At 39.4% G+C, this 21,184-nt stretch overlaps 1 protein-coding gene across 1 annotated transcript in view; it reads right to left on the reverse strand.

The window, feature by feature from the left end:
- LOC130915452 (myomesin-3-like) overlaps positions 1-21,184 on the reverse strand; it is a 182,519-nt gene that overhangs the window by 14,113 nt on the left and 147,222 nt on the right. Inside the window, exons 20-26 of the mRNA XM_057835475.1 lie at positions 19,234-19,415; positions 19,049-19,163; positions 14,108-14,264; positions 13,360-13,466; positions 12,629-12,673; positions 12,397-12,533; positions 1,548-1,692 (exon numbers count right to left, since the gene is read on the reverse strand). Coding sequence (XP_057691458.1) covers positions 1,548-1,692; positions 12,397-12,533; positions 12,629-12,673; positions 13,360-13,466; positions 14,108-14,264; positions 19,049-19,163; positions 19,234-19,415 — 888 coding nt within the window. The remainder of the gene's footprint in view (positions 1-1,547; positions 1,693-12,396; positions 12,534-12,628; positions 12,674-13,359; positions 13,467-14,107; positions 14,265-19,048; positions 19,164-19,233; positions 19,416-21,184) is intronic.

Consider the following 21,184-nt stretch of genomic DNA (forward strand, 5'->3'; position numbering starts at 1 on the left):
TCATTAAAGACTTTATTTAAATAAGTATATTTCATTCTGACCTATTTGGGCCTACATAATAATTGTTTGTAATTCTTCAAAAATAGACTACTGCTAATTAAGTGCATGTTAGTGATATTTCTATCCCCCAACATCTCAGAAAATTCCAGCAAGGTATAAAGCACAAGCAGATTTTAAGGGGGCCAGCCCCCCCGGTGGCCGAAGAGTGTCATTGCATGTAATTGACTTTCCTAAAACTCCCAAAACTATTTTTCCAACAGGTCATGTGACTAACACCTTAGACGACCATTTGCCTTGCATAGAATTTAAAAAAAAAAAAAAAAAAAAAAATATTCGGGGAGGGCAATTTTATTTTTTAAATGATTTTTTTCTGAGATTGAATTTTTTTTTTTTTTTTTTAAATTGAAGCAACATTTTTTGAATTGAATGATTTAGACACAAATGTCCTACCCATATAATGGCCCAAACACAAAGAGGATTGCTTCAATCAAAAAAAATAAATTTCAACCTAGAAAAAAAATCATTTGAAAAATAAATTGCCCTCCCCTAATATTTTTTTTCAATGAAAAATTAAGTGTTCAAATGCAAAATTTTCAATCTCAAATATTTTTTCGCATTCAAAAACTTTTTCTATGATAGAAATTTTTCTATTTTTGATTGAAGTGATTTTTATTTTTGAAAATATATATTTTTTGAAGCAACTTATTTTTTGATTGAATAATAAAGACCAAAATGTCCTAGCCAAAATGTGGCCCAAACACAAATCAACATTACTTCAATCAAAAAAGTTGCTTCAATCAAAAAAAAAAAAAAAAAAAAAAAAAAAAAAAAAAAAAAAAAGCTTTCACATGCATTTAAAAATTTTTTTAGTTTTTTTTTTTTAGTTTTTTTGAGTTTCAAATCCATCTTTGCATTCAAACACTTTTTTATTGAAGCGGCTTTTTTGGGGGGGGGGGTTGAAAATATATATTTTCATTGAAGCAACTTTTTTTTAAATTGAAGCAACTTTTTTTTGGATTGAATAATAAAGACACAAATCAACCTCAATATGGCTCCGCCCAGGGGATACAATTTTTGACTGGGGTAACTACATTGGCATGACTCCGACGGGCTTACCATATTCAATGGATGACGATCTTGGTGAAAAGTATTGCCCAAGCAGCCTGCTTTAGAATTCATTATTGTCAACTTATTATAAATATTCTTGTAAGTTAATTTTATTGCTGACACTGCATTTCAGGGTCATTAACATGTTGTGCCCCCACCCGCCACAAAAGTCAAACTCCGCCTATGGTATGAAGTACTATATTCTATTGTATTCATTCTATTCGATAGCAAAATCCTGTTTTGTAGATAAAAACTATTAAATCATTGTCTCTCTCCCATTGATGGCAATACACGTCCAATCCATTTGGACTGGAAAGGGTGGTAGCGATCATTTGCCCAGTCAAAATGGATTGGACGTCTATTGCCGTCAATAGCACTGGAACATGATCATTCACTGCCAGCCCCTTATAGTTGAAATGAATCGTCTTAACGAGACTCACTTTGATCCACCAAGACCAACGTGAATTGATTCCTGGCGCGTCCGTCCCGCAGCTGGGCCGTGTATGAGCCTTCGTCATCGTGGCTGATCCGATCCATCAGTACCTCCACCAGACCGCCTGCCTTGTCAAAGCGAATCGTACGCCGCTGAAGACACAAGAAGACGTGAGGTATGAACGCATTGTCGTTCAAAACGTGATTCACCCGAGTGCATGATGAAATATTTTGCAGCTCACGCAGCAAACAATAAAAAGCGGGGAAAAACATCATCTGAGCTCATTTCCCATGCTTTTACGTTCATTATGTTGAACGCGCGATGGCATGATGCTGATGGGACTGGAGCAAGCCGTGCGACTACGTGATGTACGGCGAGCCCGAGGGCGCTAATCAGCCAAATGGGCTTTCGGATTCGCAAACCTCAGCTGTGATCATTCAGCAACGGCGCATAATCAGCGTTCCTCGGATGGAACTCGGGATGGCGGGCAGATAATGGACCGAATGGAAATGAGACACTAGTACCATCTGAGTGGCAGCTGCTGCCGGTGAGGGAGAGTTGATTAAAATATGCAGGTTAACGGTGACGCCTTGTTGGATTTCTCTATGTTTACTTGACTGATTGTGTTCAGGTCGAGGTTACGATATTATAATGCAACATTTTGTTTTGGCGTTATAGTCTACTCATGTGCCTCTATTAACTTGTCAAGGAGAGGAAGTGAAAGCTATAGAAGTCAACTCCATTGACGCCCTTGTACGTCGATTACTCATATTTATTGTTTGACTGTTTGTGTTACTCTAACACACCCAATATAAATAAATAGCATTTATATCATAGTTTAAGAAAAACAAGCAAAATATATTTGATATTATGAAGAGTTGGACTTGAAATGATTAGAATTTGCAGCACCAAGACAACGGACAGATAAGTGCTGAACAGATACAGGACGCTTTATAACCACTGAAGCCCAACGCGCGCGTCATTCAGATAACTAAGCAAGATTGTCTTGCCTATCACTCAACGTCAACTATATGCCCACGTCTGCACCACCAAATCCCGCAATCAGCTCTTCTGGACAGTCCAGAATGAAGGGAAAAGGTACCGTTCTCGCACACATCATATAACTGTTTGCATTAGTATACCACATTCATTTAACTATAGTTTAGGCAGACTCCACTCAGTGGCCTTGAACACAGTAGAGTGAATCACCTTATCGGCGCTCATGAGGGGGAAAAGGAAAAATACTACCGTTTCTCGTAGGCACCGTCTAACTGTGTGAATTACTCGAACGCACGTAATATAATCAATCAGGGAATAGTATCATTTCTCATATTCACTGTAGGACTGCACTACTCTAACACACCTAATGTAAAATAAATAGCACACCATAGTTTAAAGAAACAGAATAGATACACAACGCCATCTTATCACAGAAGCCCAAAACGTGTGCGCCGCGAGCAAGATTGACGCACCAACTTGACACAATTAGTCCTCCCGACAAACGAACAAGGACAAAGACCAGCGCGCTTTGTCCTAAAACAAGTAGTGCCAGCCCGGATAACAAAGTTGATAGCAGGCGCTTGTGACGTCAAGACCAGCGTCGGTCGCTGTGGCAACCACATCCCATCTACGCACGAACCTAAACAGCCTGAAACCGGCCAGAGAGGGATGATCCCAAAGCAACGCCTGGACACACCTGGCCAGCCCACGGACTTAAAAAACACTGGACACTGAGATAAGTCAGATTTTGCTGCTCGGAAACATGTAGCCTTGTTTTGGATCCAGAATTGTCCCTCCGTCATCTGTTTTTGCCTTGTTTTTGACCACTGCCGACGAATAAATTGTCAACCTGCTTTCAGCGAGTCTTTTTCAAACTTTTGGAACATTGAGTCAGTACAAAGGGTTAATATCAGAGATGAACGCACGAAGTTCCGCCTTCCCAGTTGGCGCGCACGGAGGCAGCATCAGCAGAGCGGCACTTTGTTCAGCTGTCGCTGTTACCGTGCGGCTTGTCTGGGAAGGCGAATTTCAACATGAACAAATGGCAGGACATCTTGTCTTGCCGAAAGGAACATCTGATAACGAGGAAGCCGCGACTGGAAAGTTGACACTCAGCACTAAGGTGGCGCTGAGGTGGCAAAATCCTCAATTCTCGTTGCCCTGATAACAGTAACACCCTAAATCCTCCTGCCCAATCCACACAGAGATTAATCCTAAACAACACCCAAACACACCCTTCTTCCAGACAACAGCCCACCTCACCAGAGCCTTTAAAAGACTGAATGTTTCACTAATCGCTGTCTTTTCTCAGGAATCTTTTGTTGACTTGTGACATGGTGACCCTGGATCCAATTTGCCTCCTCGCCTGGGTCTCTCTGTGCTGTATGATTGCTGCCGACTTGAAATAAATTGTGATGATCAATGCAGAATAAATCTGTAATGACTTTTACTTTCAAGTGTATTGGCTCAGGTATTAAAACGTTCAATTCAAACCTTTGTTTTAAGAAACTACTAAAGAAACATTTTGAAGTGCAAGTCCCTTTATTAAATAAACAGGGAGCTATCCAAAAATGGGTCCAATTCTGGGGGACACTGGAGAACCACTAGACTCAAACTAAAGTATGTAAAATTAATCTGAAAGAAATCTGAGATATCCAAGGACTGATTGATCTACATTTGAGGCATACTAGACTACACCAAAACTCGAACCAAAGGACTCTAGTGGAATTCTGATGTGTGATTTCATTTCAGATTTTTTTTCATGTCAGTTCATGTTCATGTTCATGAATGGTTTGTGTTAATGTCAAGGTTCCCCTAAAGTGGACCTTGTTATGTACAGATTGTGGGTACAAAGTCTAGAGACAACACCAACAAACCATTCTTGTATTGCTCCTGTTTTATTTTTTTTAGGGCTGTCAAAATTATCGCGCTAACGGGCGGTAATTAATTTTTTAAATTAATCACGTTAAAATATTTGACGCAATTAACGCACATACCCCGCTCAAACAGACTAAAATGATAGTACAGTGGTACCTCGACATACGATCGCTTCGACACACGATCTTTTCGACATCCAACGTAAAATTTGACTCGCCATTTGTTTCTACATCCGACGACATGCTCGAAATACGACGACATGACAGCACTGCAAACGAACGCACGGTGGATTTTCTTTTGTGAGAAATCAACACAGTTTTCAAAAAAAGTTGACACAGTTGGAGAAACAAGGAAAAAAGTGATGCTTACCTTTGAAATGAAGATGCAAGTTATAGAAAAATATGAGCTTGGGGTGCGCCTCCCTGAACTGGCTCAACAATACAGCTCCATGGTCCTCTTCCGACCACCGTTCGCCACTATTTATAAGTTAAGGTGACAATTATTATTGTGGTAACATTGCCAAGGAAATCGCCAGCTTCGTCACGTTTTTATCATTTATTTAAGAACTTATCCAACACAAAACGCCCATTGTCTTAAGCAGTTGACTGCTCTCAAGAAAACGAAAGTATTATCTCCACCGCACCGACCTATTTCACTGAGACGTCAGCTTCGCAGTGCGTTCAGGGACAGTAAAAAGTGTCCGCCATATTAGAATCCGATTCGTTACATTATTTACAGGAATAATTATTAATTATTCTTCTTATTATTATATTATTCTGAATTATTTATTTATAACTTATTTGTTTTTCTATGTTTAATTGCCATTTGTAACAGTGCCAGCAGTATTTATTAAGAATTTAGTGTATGTTTTTAGGCTTTGGAACGAACTAATGGAATTATAATGTATTCCTATGGGAAAATCCTGCTCGACATACGACCATTTCGACTTACAAACAAGGTCCTGGAACGAATTAAATTCGTATGTAGAGGTACCACTGTATAGTGTAATGTCCGCTTGTTACTTGTTTTTTGTTGTTTGGCTCCCTCTGCTGGCGCTTGGGTCCAACTGATTTTATGGGTTAGTACCATGAGTGAACATGGTGTAATTATTGACATCAACAATGGCGAGCTACTAGTTTATTTTCTGTTTGAAAATTTGACAAATTTTAATAAAACGAAAAAATTAAGAGGGGGTTTTAATACAAACTTTCTATAACTTGCACTAACATTTATCTTTTAAGAACTACAAGTCTTTCTATCCATGGATCACTTTAACAGAATGTTAATAATGTTCATGCCATCTTGTGGATTTATTGTTATAATAAACAAATACAGTACTTATGTACTGTATGTTGAATGTATATATCAGTCTTATATCTTATCTTTCCATTCCAACAATAATTTACAGAAAAATATGGCATATTTTATAAATGGTTTGGATTGCGATTAATTACAATTAATTTTTAACTCGATTAAGAATTGTAATCGTTTGACAGCCCTAATTTTTTTCATTATTTATTTATCTTTTTGATAAAGGGCTTGCACTGTGAACCACCGTGTTGAATTACGGTAATGCACATAATGCAAACAATGACACAAATGAGGGACAGCTAGCTTGACTTCATTGTTCCTTTTGGAGGCAGGCCTGAGCACAGTAGTTTTGCAGGTTAGCAAGTTCACACAGTTTAATGTTATGCTAACTCTGATGCAGGTCAGACTTTTAATAGCAAAACTAGTGGTGTTTCCCCCACCTCCACATCATTGATGTCTTTTTACATTACTTATAATGGATTGTTTTTGGGTTTGCTGTGCTGGCCCCCACCACCCCAAAAAATCGAATGTCCCTCCTTTTCGAAGGGTGCGGCATACTGTCGACACTAATCTGTTGGGGCTGTGTGAGTGTAGGTCTGTGTCTGTAGGGGGTCAATTCATCAGCCAATAAAACCTGCGTTTGAGGGGAAAAAAATGAACTGGCACATTCAGCAAATGAAATGGGATAAATGTAAGTCTGAACATATTGATAATAATTCAAGTAATCCTGGAAGGGTCTATTCTATCCTTACAACATATGGGAAGACAATTTAAATTACCGATATAAGTGATTCATTATTTAATGCAAATAAGGTTGCTCAAAAGTTGGTGGGGATAATTTTAGCATCCTGAAAAGTTGGTACTGTTATGTCCCTACCGTCCCTATGCAAACTTACACCCTCGGTCAATACCATTGACAGGAACCTGATATCAGTGTTGTTTTCATCCACGTTGACTATAGCGCAAATATTTCTTCAACGAACAATTTTTGTGATGACAATGACGAGACGATAACGAGCTACAACGTGTTTTGGGAGACTGAAACATAACGATACTAATTTCAGTTTTCGTCTGATGATAGGAGAACGAGACGAAATTGTGCAATAATTTCCGTCACACGTTCATAATGTGTGACATTTTATGTGTAGTTAGCCTGCATCGTAGCAGTGTCAGGTTGTGTAACTCTCCAGTCTACAGGCTTGCACACACGGTAAGCTTTGTTTTCTTATATCTTGGTCTGAGAGAATATGCAATGTAGCTTTAGCCTTGAGTGATCATCACACACTAAAATGTTTAACTTGTAGCGTTAGCATAGTATTCGCATTAGCATTTGTCGTCTTAAACTACACGGCAACTTTTTTTTTTTTTTACAGATAGTTTGTGGCTTCCAGGTGGGTATATCTAATTTAAAATAATGTACCGTTTTCGTGCTAAAGTAAATTATCAAAAACTTGGTGTTGTCCTTGTAGACCAGCGGTTTTTGAGATGACTAAAATATGACTAAGACTAATAAGTAGGGTTGTTCCGATCATGTTTTTTTGCTCCCGATCCGATCCCGATCGTTTTAGTTTGAGTATCTGCCAATCCCGATATTTCCCGATCCGATTGCTTTTTTTTTGCTCCCGATTCAATTCCACTCATTCCCGATAATTTTTCCCGATCAAATACATTTTGGCAATGCATTAAGAAAAAAATGAATAAAACTCGGACGAATATATACATTCAACATACAGTACATAAGTACTGTATTTGTTTATTATGACAATAAATCCTCAAGATGGCATTGGCGCTATTAACAGTCTTTCTGTGAGAGGGATCCACGGATAGAAAGACTTGTAATTCTTAAAGGATTAATGTGACTTTGTATATTGTGACTAAATATTGCCATCTAGTGTATTTGTTGAGCTTTCAGTAAATGATACTGTAGCCATTTAACGGTTCTGCCCAAATGCATGATGGGAAGTGCAACCATGACTGTGCGTCATGGTACCAATTGATATATCTTCTCTGCGTTGGGAAATAACATAGGGTGTTAAGAAAAAGATCAATTACTACCTTTCTTCCCCACATTGCTTCCCACGATATTTCTAATCGTAGGGAGAGGGATTGTAAGGCTTTAGCCAATTAAAAAAAGGCTCCAAAGGCTGCCAAAATCCACTCTACTCATTTTACGCTGCCTTTTAGCTCTATATATCGGTAAAACAGCACCATTACAGACTGAACGCGACAATGCGTGAGTGGGTCGCGCAGCGCATGCGTTAATTGCGTTAAATATTTTAACGTGATAGATTAAAAAAAAAAAAAAATTACCGCCGTTAATGGGATAAATTTGATAACCCTACCTTAAGCCTAAACTAAAGACTCTGGATGAGTGTAACGTTATGTCTGTAACGTTAAATACAATTAGAAAACGATTTAATTAAAAAATATATATATATATTAAAAAAAGGCATGTCCGATATTTTTTTGCTGATTCCGATACTTTGAAAATGACGTGGCTCATCGATCGGGACATCTCTACTAATAAGTATTATCGACCATAAGACTAAGGCGAAAATTAAAAGCTGCCAAACGCAAGACTGCCTGATATCAACAGGAAGTGACCTCGAAATGCCCCAAATCACTAAAAAGTTACTTACGTAACAGCCGAAGCAAAGCTACCATCGCAATTTCTCCAGAAAATGTATTTTCTAAAACTGAGCCTTTCCTTTTGTGCTGCTGCAAGATCGCATATTTTTACGACCTCCCACAATCAAAATGGCCTTTTTCTATTCGTAAAATCATAAATTTTCCACTTTTGTGAACATTTTGGCCTTGAGGGAGGTCATTTTCCGTCTTGCTTTTGTCTGACTTCATTATAGACAGGTAATATAATCAAATAAAATGCTCAGCGTCTGTTTTGTGCGAGAAAACAGGTCCTTCCAAAGACCACTCTAAATAATATTTGTGTTACGCTCCCCAACCGTGTTATTCATCATTTTCTTTTCCAGCCTCCAAAAGGTAATTTCCTCTAGTAGACGTCAAAGCTGTGGCATGAAATAACTGTCAATTTGCTTCAGCTTTTCTACCCATTTGCTTTTTTTACCCCAACTCACAGTGCACATTGCACCCACGTGGGTGATGATGTCTTGCTTCCACCTTCTTCTTATCAAGATCTCACCCCCCCGCAGTGATTTAATTGATATTGAAGATGAAACTGATTTAATTTCATTTTTATTTTAGTTACATTCTGCAAGTGTTGATGTCATGAGCATCTGAATACAGTCAGCAAACCACACAGACGTCTGACATTGTCATTTCGGAGCTTTTTGTAGCCATCTACCAGTCTGTGACATCGGTCTGAAGAAAGTGTGCCCCATTCCTCAACGCAGAATACTTTCAGCTGTGACTGACTGTTGAAGTGAGAGGAAACACCATTGAAAGGAGCTGTCTGAAGCTTTCAGAAAGAGGATTGCAGACGCTTATGAGTCTGGTAAAGGATTTCAAAAGCTCTCAAAAGAATATAAAATCAGCCATTCCACTGTCCGGACATCCAAGACAACTGCCAACATGCCCAGGTCTGGCCGTCCAAGCAAGTTCACCCCGGGAGCAGACCGCAAGATGCTAAAAGAAGTCTCCAAGAACCCTAAAATGTCATCACGGGACTTACAGACGGCTCTTGCCACTGTTGATGTGAAAGTGCATGCCTCTCCAATCAGAAAGAAACTTCATAAGTTTAACCTTTATGGTAAGTGTGCAAGGAGGAAACCTTTGCTCTCCAAGAAGAACATAAAGGCCAGACTGCAGTTTGCCAGAGTGAATGTAGACCAAGACCAGAACTTCTAGAATAGTTTTCTTTGGACAGATGAGTCTAAAATTGAATTATTTGGACACCAGAACAGAGGACATGTTTGGCGTAAACCCAATACAGCATTCCAGCAAAAGAACCTCATACCAACTGTGAAGCATGGAGGTGGAAGTGTCATGGCTTGGGGATGCTTTGCTACAGCAGGACCTGGCCAGCGCACCATCATAGAATCCACCATGAATTCTATCGTGTATCAGAGGGTGCTTGAGGAACATGTGAGATCATCTGTGCAAAAATTAAAACTGATGCGAACTAGACCAAAACATACGAGTAAATCCACCAAGGATGGGCTGAAATGGAGAGTCTTGGAATGGCCGAGTCAAAGCCCAGATCTTAATCCTACTAAGATGCTGCGGGGTGACTTGAAACGGGCTGTACATGCAAGAAACCCCTCAAACATCTCACAGCTGAAAGTATTCTGCGTTGAGTGGGGAAAATTTTCTTCAGACCGATGTCAAAGACTGGTAGATGGCTAACAAAAGCGTCTCACTGAAGTTATTTCAGCCAAAGGGGATAACACTAGCTATTATGTGGTAGGGTGTCCTAACTTTTTCCTCAGTTAGAATTAGGGTTGTTCCGATCATGTTTTTTTGCTCCCGATCCGATCCCGATCGTTTTAGTTTGAGTATCTGCCCGTCCTGATATTTCCCGATCCGATTGCTTTTTTTCTGCTCCCAATTCCAATCATTCCCGATAATTTTTCCCGATCATATACATTTTGGCAATGCATTAAGAAAAAAAAATGAATAAAACTCGGACGAATATATACATTCAACATACAGTACATAAGTACTGTATTTGTTTATTATGACAATAAATCATCAAGATGGCATTTACATTATTAACATTCTTTCTGTGAGAGGGATCCAAGGATAGAAAGACTTGTGTCTTTGTATATTGTGACTAAATATTACCATCTAGTGTATTTGTTGAGCTTTCAGTAAATGACACTGTAGCCATGCCCCAATGCATGATGGGAAGTGGAACCATGACTGTGCGTGGTGCTACCAATTTATGTATCTTCTCTGCGTTGGAATATAAAATAAGGTGTTAAGAAGAATATCAGTTGCTACCTTGCTTCCCCACATTGCTTCCCATGATATTTCTAATCATAGGGACAGGGATTGTAAGACTTTAGCCAATTAAAAAAAGGCTCCAAAGGCTGCCAAAATTCACTCTACTCATTTTACGCTGCCTTTTATCTCTCTCTATAGGTAAAACGGCGCCATTAGAGATTGAGCGCGACAATGCGTGAGTGGGTCGTGCAGCAAAAATATCAAATACCGCCATTATCGGGATAAATTTGATAACCCTACCTTAAGCCTAAACTAAAGACTCTGGATGAGTGTAACATATTATGTCTGTAACGTTAAATACAATTAGAAAACGATTTAATTAAAAAAAAATAGATATACTGTTTATTAAAAAAAGGCATGGCTGATATTTTTTTTGAAGATTCCGATACTCTGAAAATGACGTGATCGGACCCGATCGATCGGAATATACATTTTTGTTGATATATTTGGTTTAATGATTAAAACAATGTTAATTTTTGTTGTTTACCTGCAATTAAATCACTTTCTTTTACCAGATATAAAGAAAAACAAGATGAGACATTAATATGTGAACATTTATTAATAAAGAACTGAACATTTAATGGGGTGCTTAAATTTTTTCATATGATTGTATGTGTAATTATTTTGTACTTCAATTCAATAATAATTAAGGCTGTCAAACGATTAAAATTTTTAATCGAGATAATTACAGCTTAAAAATTAATTAATCGTAATTAATCGCAATTAATCGCAATTCAAACCATCTATAAAATATGCCATATTTTTCTGTAAATTATATATATATTCTGTAAAATAAATTGTTGGAATGGAAAGATAAGACACAAGATGGATATATACATTCAACATACGGTACATAAGGACCGCAGTGGGCATTTCACTCTACTGTCATTTAAATCTGTCTATGCTGTCCTCACTCCGAAGCGTCTACTTTTTCCAAAGCTAGACAGCTAGTGAACGACGCCTTAATAATCAGACTTCTTCCTTTTTCATCTGATTTATTAATAAAATGGCCTCAAACCACTGTCATCTTTAGACTGTAGTGAAACTACAAAAAAAAGGACACAAGCATTGCATTAGCAACAACGTTAGCTTAGCACGCTATACAGGTTCACTAAACATAAACAAAAAGCGTCTCATACAAAAAATATAACATTTCGCTTACTAACATAATATGTACATTCTTTACAACAACCCTACTTACGGACAAATCTTGTCCAAGAATCATATAAGCACAACATTACAAAGTAGGCGTCAGCCCGAGACGTCGTGCAGCCATATTGAACTGGCAAGAAAGCAATAAACCATGTTGCAAAGTGACCACAAGAGTTCGCTGTTAGACAGCACAAAAAACCTTGCTGTAATACTTACCAAAAGGCAGAATACTGTCTGAGCGGGACATGTGCGTTAATTGCGTCAAATATTTTAACGTGATTAATTTAAAAAATTAATTACCACGCGTTAATGCGATAATTTTGACAGCCCTAATAATAATACATTCAATAAAAGTTTGTCAGCTCCATTGTTAGGTTGGAGGCCAGCGTCGATGAGAAATTCGATGCTTGCCTTCAGTGCAATCTTCCCAGCCATTCAAGAGCGTGAGTTGCACAACTTGAATCAATGGCGGTTGCCATGGTAGCGATATTAAGCACCATCTTGTCTCTCTCACTTACTGTTGTTTGTCTAATTCATTATCTTAACTAAATGTTACGCAATTACAATGCTAATGTGTATGCAGTTATTCTTACCGGAGTGCTGGAGATTTCTTTGTCATTGAACACGACGCGCAACTCGGCGTCGTCGCTCAGACTCTCCGTCTGAAGCCACAGACGCACGCCGCCCGTCTCGGAAACGTCCACGTTCCAGCCAGACTTCAGCGTGATCACTAGTAATGGATGAGACATACCACTGGTTTATTAAAAAATGATCAATGCATCAAAACTCTGAGAGTGAGTTCAGTAATAATATGAACAGGCATACGTGGATTTCTGACTTGCTGGCTGAGCTCTTTGAGGCGTTCAAGGTCTGCGAGAGTCAAGAAAGGTTCATTAAACTTTTATTTCATTGATCACATTTTGAAAAGTTGATGGAGAACATGATGGCTTATTAGTGTAGTGACCTTGAGGGAAGGTGCTTTGCAAAAAGATTAGAACTGCTAGATTCACTAAGTCCATCTGGAGGTGATTTTGAGTCTATATGTTCGTGGAGTTAATCAAAATGCCATGAACGCCATAATATATTCCTCAGCTGATATGGAAACGAAGACTTAAAGGGGAGTCAGTGTGAGAATTTTCAAACTAGGGCTGTCAAACGATTAAAATTTTTAATCGAGTTAATTACAGCTTAAAAATTAATTTATCGTAATTAATCGCAATTCAAACCATCTATAAAATATGCCATATTTTTCTGTAAATTATTGTTGGAATGGAATAATACATATATTTTTTTTTTACATAGTGTTTTGACAGTTGCCGTCATATTTTCGAAATCAAAGCACCGTATACCGAACTGCGTTCCAGCCCTGAATCTTATACCGGAACTGCGTTCCTGACCGTTCCCGCCCGCTTTCACCCCTGGTGATACATCAAAACTGTTCAGACCATAAGGACACTCAGATTCGTAATATCCATGTCTAAGCAGCTGAACAGGTTAAAAACGGGTTAAAAACAAAACAAAAAAATAACAAAAAGAAATAAATAAAGTAGTTCGACCTTCAGCAGTGAGCAGGTGGCTGGATGACAAGCTAGGATCGTCGCTCATCTCCACGGTGTAGAGACCCAAGTCTTCTTCAGAGGGGTCGCGGAAGGTGAGGACAGACCTGCAGGAGATCGACATTAAATGTTCAATTTAAGCCATTTCCTTTGTGTCCCTACACTAAAAAGACATGTTTTGCATTATTTTTCTTCAAGTATTTCAGAGTGTGTCGCCTCGTCTGGTATTCAGCAACACTCAGAGTACCATGTTTCACATTTTTTAAAATAGGCAGCTCAGAAAAGATTGAATTTGTTGTATAATTTCACACTTGACGGGAAGACACGCACTCCAGAGATGCAAGCATTTGTATACAAGCCATTCAAATGTCAATTTTCTCAATGTGCCCCCTTTCACAAGTCAAATCTAGACTCAGGCATTAAGCGGCAATCCTCCCAAATTGCCAGCCGGCTTGTTCAAGCCTCATTTACAAGAACAGTCGCTCTATTAGCTCATATTTTAAGCAGAACATAAGTCATTTATCCTAATAAATTTCGTCCTTGTGAGGATGAAATCTTTTTACGAGCGGAAAGGGGAAGGACGGAACACCGCGTTCGAAAGAACACGAGAAGGCACTTAAAGAGTGTGAAAAGGTCAGAGACTTCGGAGAGTTGAGTTCAGTGACCGAATTTCAACTTGGCTCCGTCTCGTGTCCTTTTCACCGAGTTCACAATCCGCCGTGTTCACACTTACGCGAAGCGTCCGTACCTGCCGTCCTTGTTGTCCGTCTGAGCTCTCGCCCCGTCGATGGGCTCCGTGTAATTTTTGTTCCAGAGTCCCACGTTGCCGTCGATTACGTGATCGCTTTCGTAAGCCAAGTAGATGAAGCCGTCATCATCGACGCCCACCTCGATGTTTTTGGTGTCTGAGGATTACAAATTGAAGTCATGGTTGCTATGCTTCAAACAAGGGTGTAGGTTTGGACTCAACATTGATAATGACGATTAAAGGAGAGTACCTTTTCTCAAAGGCACCGTCTAACTGTGCATTATTCTAACACACTTAACTAAATTTGCTCCCAAAAACGTATAAATACGTTCTATTTTTAATTGTTTCAGTGTCCCAACAACGTATTTATACGTCTTTTATGTTTTTTTTTCCACAAGAGACATCTCTAGGTTCTGATGCAACTTGGCTCCAAAGCACAACGCTCGAAATCCACTTTAAAGTAATAAAACTGGCCAGTGGAGGGCAGTAGCGCATTTGGTAAGAGCTCATCGGACCAAGAAAGAAAATCAAGGACGCAGGTTTGCATCGGGACAGTAGGGACATAACACTAGCAACTTTTCAGGATGCTCAAATTATCCCTACCAACTTTTAAGCAACCTTATTTGCATTATATAATGACTTCAGTAACAGGGGTCGTTTAGATTGTCTTCCTATATGTGTAAGGATAGAATTGATCCTACCATTATTCAGTGAATTACAATACTTTCACTATGTTCAGACTTACATTGACCCCTTTTCATTTGCTGAATATGTGGCAGTCCATTTTTTCCCCTCACACGCACGTTTGATTGGCTGATGACTTGATCCCCCCCCCCCCCCACACACACATAGCCCGACAGAAATACAAAATGCCGCCTCCCCCGCCCCCTTCAAAGACAAGGGATATTAGAAGTTTTTTTCCGCCAGCAGCAGCCACTGTAAGTAATGTAAAAAGACGTCAATGTTGTGGAGGTGGGGAACGCTCCACTAATTTTGCTACTGCTACAGTGCTTCAAATCGATTTTACTCACTGAGATTTCTTGAAATAAGGAAAAACAGCCAGCTGAAAATAAGCTTAACAGACCTATTTTAAGCAAAAAGTTTGTATATTTAATCTTAAAAGAATTTTTTTTTTTGTCTGAAATGTTCTTAATTCAAGAATATTGTTCAAAACATAATTTGAAAGATTTTTTTAAAAAATTTAGGTCAAAGATGACCAACTTTTAGATGTATGGGCTCAATACGAACTAATAGTAATATTTACCGTAATTTCTGGACTATAAGGCGCACCTGGCTATAAGCCGCCACCCACCAAATTTGACATGAAAAAGGATTTGTTCATAGATAAGCCGCACCGGACTATAAGCCGCAGCTGTGCTCAATGTAGGATGGGATCTTTACACCAAAAGATATTAATACTTTATTAACACTTTTTTTGACAGCGGCATCATAAGTCTGTCATAAAACCAAATGAACCACTGGGCTCCAAAGTTTCATTAATTCAAGAAGCATCATTTTGCAATCACTGGCCACTTGGGGGAGATTGTCAACCTCTGCCGCCACCTGCTGTCAACACTGCTGTTGCCCAACATGCCTCCTAGCATCCATTGCAGCACTAGAGATGTAAATAATCAAAATTCATGTTCTGTGCCAATTATTTCTTGAGTTACTTTTCCAGTTGTTTCATTAATTGCTAGTTAGCTACCTTATTTGACAGTGGCGCTATAAGACTTTCATAAAACCATCATTATTATGACATGACACTGCCATAAGCATTAATGAATGGTTATGACAGATGTCAAATTATCTCACTTTGAAAGGATGTAAAAGATCCAGGGTTGACATAAATGGAGTTGGTGATATAATTTGCCGGATGACACTTAATGACATCTGTCATAAGCGTTCATTAATGCTCATGTTAGTGTCATGTCCTAATTATGGCAGTCTCATGGCAGTCTTATGACGCCGCTGTCAAATAAAGTCCTGTCTATTAACTCAAATAAATCAACGAATAAGCGGCACTGGAGAAAAAAGTAGCGGCTTATAGTCCGAAAATTAGGGTACTTAAAGTAAGTGAAAGAATCTGACACATGAATCTGTTAACTAAACCTTTAACACTCAAAAAAAAAAAAAAAAAAAAAAAAAAGAAGAGAAAGGGTTGGACTAGATTAAAAAAAAAAATCAGATTAAGACATTAAATTTGCAGTGTGAAAGTTAGTATAGGTCAATACAGATTTATTTTGCAATAATCATTTAGCCTATCAATTAATTAGGTTCATATTGGTGAGAAATGTAGCCCCGTTCACCCAATATGTTTGGTCTTATTAATGTCCCGTCCCCAGCCAAAAGTTTACATGCAGCTTATGCTGTTATATCGTCCCTACCAATATTAAGACCAAACCTACGCCTTTGAAGGAAATGAATGAAAAGAAATAGTCAGTGAATGGAAGTTGGAAGAAGTAAGAAGCGTGACAAAAATGTGGAGAACAGTGTAAAACACACAAGGCACATGCCCCACACAAGTTCCCTAGGTGAATTCTGTTATGAGGTAGTGGTCACTACAAAAGAAAGAATAAAAAAAATCAATCTTGATGAGACAGGCGGTGGTGAAGGAAAAATTTACCCCATCTGCTGATATAGCCGCGGCCACAATAGCGTCATCTCTCAGTTCAATAGTTTAGTTATGTGGAAATATATTGTTACTTTGCTATCAAAAGCTCTAATTATCTTGTTGTTTATGTTATTTTGTAGAAGGAAAACATTATTCAGATGTCTGGGATGTCACAAAGCAAAAAATAGCTGTGCTAAAGTCAAAGTTATATTTGAAATGTATGCTTTTACAAATTGCTCTGTTTTTTTTCATTAGAAATTAGAAAATTGCTCAAACTAAGCTGTTTTCAAATGCAGATTTCTAAAGAATGGAAAAAGATATGAACTAACTTTTTTTTCCTGCTGAAAGAAGAGAGTCTAATCTTTCTTTTGGTGGGTTCCATGTTTATATAGCAATAGAACAGAATTTTCTGTGGGCCTTGCAAAATCAGTCAAAATCCATTAAAACGGCGAAGGAGGTTGCTCCGGTGAAAATGGCTGGGAGCGAATAAGCTGAAATAATCAATCAGGGAATAGTATCGTTTCTCGTATTTACTGTTTGACTCGTTGTATTACTCTAACACACCAAATGTGAAATAAACAGCACTTATACCATAGTTTAAGGAAAACAAGCAGAATATAGGGCATAAGAGATAACAACGCCTTCCAGAGGTTGCGCTAGACTTTTTCGTTGTCTGTCATTTTGACTGACAGGGTCATAAAAATCCGGTCATAATCTATTTTTACCCGTCACTTAAATTTTTAAAATGATAATGACATTGTGGTGACCCTTTGTTTGGCATAATTCACCTTCCGTACTTGTGTGTCCATTTGGCCGAGCGCATTACCTGCTAGGACAAAGTCATGTGACAGAGACACTTAAGAGCCGCGCGCGTTCTTCCGACTTGAATAGAGAGTTCACAGAGAGCAGCAGAGCTACAGCGGCTGGACACAGCAATTATAGCTAACAAGACTCTTAACATTGCATACCGCTTCAACATATTCAATAGTATTTAGTTTTTATTCATTTTGAATTAATATACTGTCCGAACAAGCTTAACAGAGAATCCAAACCGTGCCATCACACATCAAGCAGATGAATATGCAACTTTTTCTCCGCAGTGACAAAAACAGCTGACTGTGGCCCCAGTAGGTAGGCTACATATGGAACAATGAAATTAACAGTTCACCTGCTGTGGCCTGAACGCAGTCTCACACCTTCCTCCTGGTGCGCATGGACTTGAATTGCGTGCCCGCTTGTGCAGTCCCTGTTTTTTCACCTCTTTTGTCAACACCATCGTCGTTTTGTGGCTTTTTGAAGAAACTTCGGACACTCAGTTGCCTTGACATTTTTCAGAGTAAGGTCAACGACATCATGCATCAAGAGAGACAATAGCTAATTAATATGCTCACTCGCCACCCTGTGGTCTGGGGTGTCAATTGCAATGTGTCAAAATGACAGATGGACTTCAGTTTTTTCCGTCACCGTTTGAAAAATCGGTCAACGAAGGAAAATATTAGGTTAACGCGACCCCTGACGCCTTCTTATCACGGAAGCCCAACGAGTGCGTCATGCGACTGACTGAGCAAGATTGACGCTGACAAGTCCATGTCTGCACCATCAACTCTTGCAATCAGTTCTCCTGTACAGTCCAGAACAAACAGCAGGACGCCCTGCCCCAACACAAGGAAAACTGGAGTGTGTTTATAGTTTAGTTATAGTTTATAGTAGACAGGGCAGCTTTAAACCACTCATCAGTGATTTGGCACACACCTGACTTAAATTGTTTGGTAAAAATGTGTTTCAATTGCAATTCAGAAAGTTTCAATTGCTTTTTAAGTCTCCTTAGGCAGAGGGTTCACTTACTTATTTTTCCCCTTCTGTCATTGTTTGTATGCTATCCTCATTAAAATATGAAAACCTATAATGTTTGGGTGGTTTTAGTTAAAGCAGATACTGTTTTTACATCTGTGTGATTTTGACAAATATCAATCACATTTGATGGTGATTTTATGCAGAAATACGAGAAATTCCAAAAGGTTCAGATACTTTTTCATACCACTGTACCATGAAAATTTCGAAGTGGGAGAACTTGCAATTTTCCTCACTGCACCATGTATGTTTGTATATGTTTTGCCAATATTCATGTATGTTTTGAAAACAAAACAAAAAAAATGTTTATTGTGGATCTTTTGTTAATGTTGCTGAAAACTGCGTAGAAACTATGCCGAAATGGCTCTTTGAGTAACAAAGGTTGCAGACCTCTGCTCTAGTAGAAAAACATATAGCATTTTCCCCTAAAGATTTGCATTGGAGCTTCATACTGTAACAAACATTATGCAAGAGCTGACCTGGCGAGGTCTGTGCCACGACCGGCTCCGAAGGGAGGGAGGCAGCTCCCGTTCCCGCCTCATTGACAGCAGACACACGAAGACGGTAAGTTTGACCCGGCTGAAGACCCGAAACCTGCATGTCATCAAAAACACATCAAACATTTAGCACCATACTATATTCTTCCTCAGATTTGGAATAATACCTTATAATACGTGTCTGTAACCGGCTTGGCATTCACAGCAGTCCATTCGTCGGATTGGTCGCCCAGGCTTATTTCCAATAAATATCCCGTAACGGGTCCCCGGCCTTCGTAGAGCGGCGCGGCCCACAGAAGCACTAAAGAGTGGTCTCTCACCTCGCGGACTTCCACGTCAAAGGGACAACCTGAGAAAGATTGATCACTGAGCACGCATTTCCGTGTTGACGTCTATCAATAACCGTGAAACAGACAAGACAAAATTCCTCGATCCGTCTGATTGCAGCGGTTAATTTGCGTAATGATTTTTGGGGCCCACTTTAGAATTATTAATGCCATCAAGGGGAGCCCATTAGCCAGGATTAATGATCCGAGCTTCAAAAACCAGTATGAGCTTGAGAGCGCTTCGTTCCATTTTCAATATTATTGTCACAGGGAGCTGCATGTGTGTGTGTGTGTGTCTATGTTTCTATGCAATAATCATACATCTCTCAGAATACACGTGTCATCCCCGAGGGCTTTTGTTTCAGCGCGACTTTTATGTCACCATGGCAACACTGAGGGGCGGGGAACTAATGAGCATCGCGAAACATGCTATGCTATGGCAGAATCAAACTAATATGTATTATGTAAAAAGGGAGCTTGGAGAAGTTTGTTAGCACTGATTTAACCTTCACTTGTTGAATGAACCTAAATGAGCAAATAAATAATTAAGCAGTAGACTTCTCAGGCAGGCTCTGTTGTAGTGAACCTACAGTGTATCACAAAAGTGAGTACACCATCATCTGACCAAAGCACACGGTCCCAGTTGAAGCCTGGGACCGTGTGTACTTTTGTGTGAGACCAAGATTAAGCTTTTTGGCAACAAACACTAAGTCAGGGGTCCCCATCTGCCGGGCCGTGGACCGGTACCGGTCCGTGGCGCATTTGCTACCGGGCCGCACGGAAATAATAATTTAATAACGACCGCATTCTGGCTGAATTAACCCTGTGCCCCTGCTTAACACACCAATATCCCTGTCTACTCTAGATATAATACTACGGGATAGATTAGAATGTCGTCATAGAAATCCATCGATTGGACTGCTAGCAGTACATCTTGTTTGTGTATATAATATATCTATGTGCGCTTGTCCTCGATAATAACGTACTGCTAGGCCGCGGGCGCAGCACATTTGTTCCCGGAAATAATTAGCCCCCACACGAGCGAAGATGACTGGAAAACAGACGTCTTTGGAGATATTTTTACGGCGAAAAGGGCACCTGACGAGCCTACAACCTCGAAGACCCACGAACTCCGATGAGTTGATTCGTGACCCGTTTGTGAATAAACCGAGTGATTCGAGCGTGTCTGAGCAACAGGAAAATCAACTTGTAGAGATCGCAAATGACGGGGACCTTATTTAATGTACATTTGAGACAACAACTCTACCGAGGTTCTGGATTAAAGTCATTCTGGAATATCTTGACATTGCTTCAAGAGCAATGAAAACCTTGCTCCAATTTCCAACATTGTATCTTTGTGAAACCGGGCTTCTTAATTAATGTTTAACGACAAGGCGAAGTCGTTAATGGTGAGAGCGGTGTCAAGTTGTTGTGTGCAGCTTACGTGGCAGGATGTATCTGAGGAGAACTTTTCTACAAGTCCATGATCAAACGTAAGTTAATATTCCTTTCTTTCAAGAAAGTTTGTAGTGTTTACTTTGGAATCGCTGCATTTGCGCATTTTGCGGCTATGTTTAATGTTACGCGCATGCTCAGAACCGCATCGTTGAAATTTTTGATGGGTTGCAAAATTTGTCAGAACACCGGTCCGTGAAAAAAAGACCCAAATAACTTCGGTCCGTGGTGCAAAAAAGGTTGGGGACCCCTGCTCTAAGTGGGTCTGGCGTGCCACGAAAGATGTGCGTGCTGAAAAGCACCTCATACCCACTGTGAAGTATGGGGGTGAGTCAGT

The sequence above is a fragment of the Corythoichthys intestinalis genome, chromosome 4 (genome assembly GCF_030265065.1).
Source record: "Corythoichthys intestinalis isolate RoL2023-P3 chromosome 4, ASM3026506v1, whole genome shotgun sequence".
Taxonomy (NCBI): Eukaryota; Metazoa; Chordata; class Actinopteri; order Syngnathiformes; family Syngnathidae; genus Corythoichthys; species Corythoichthys intestinalis.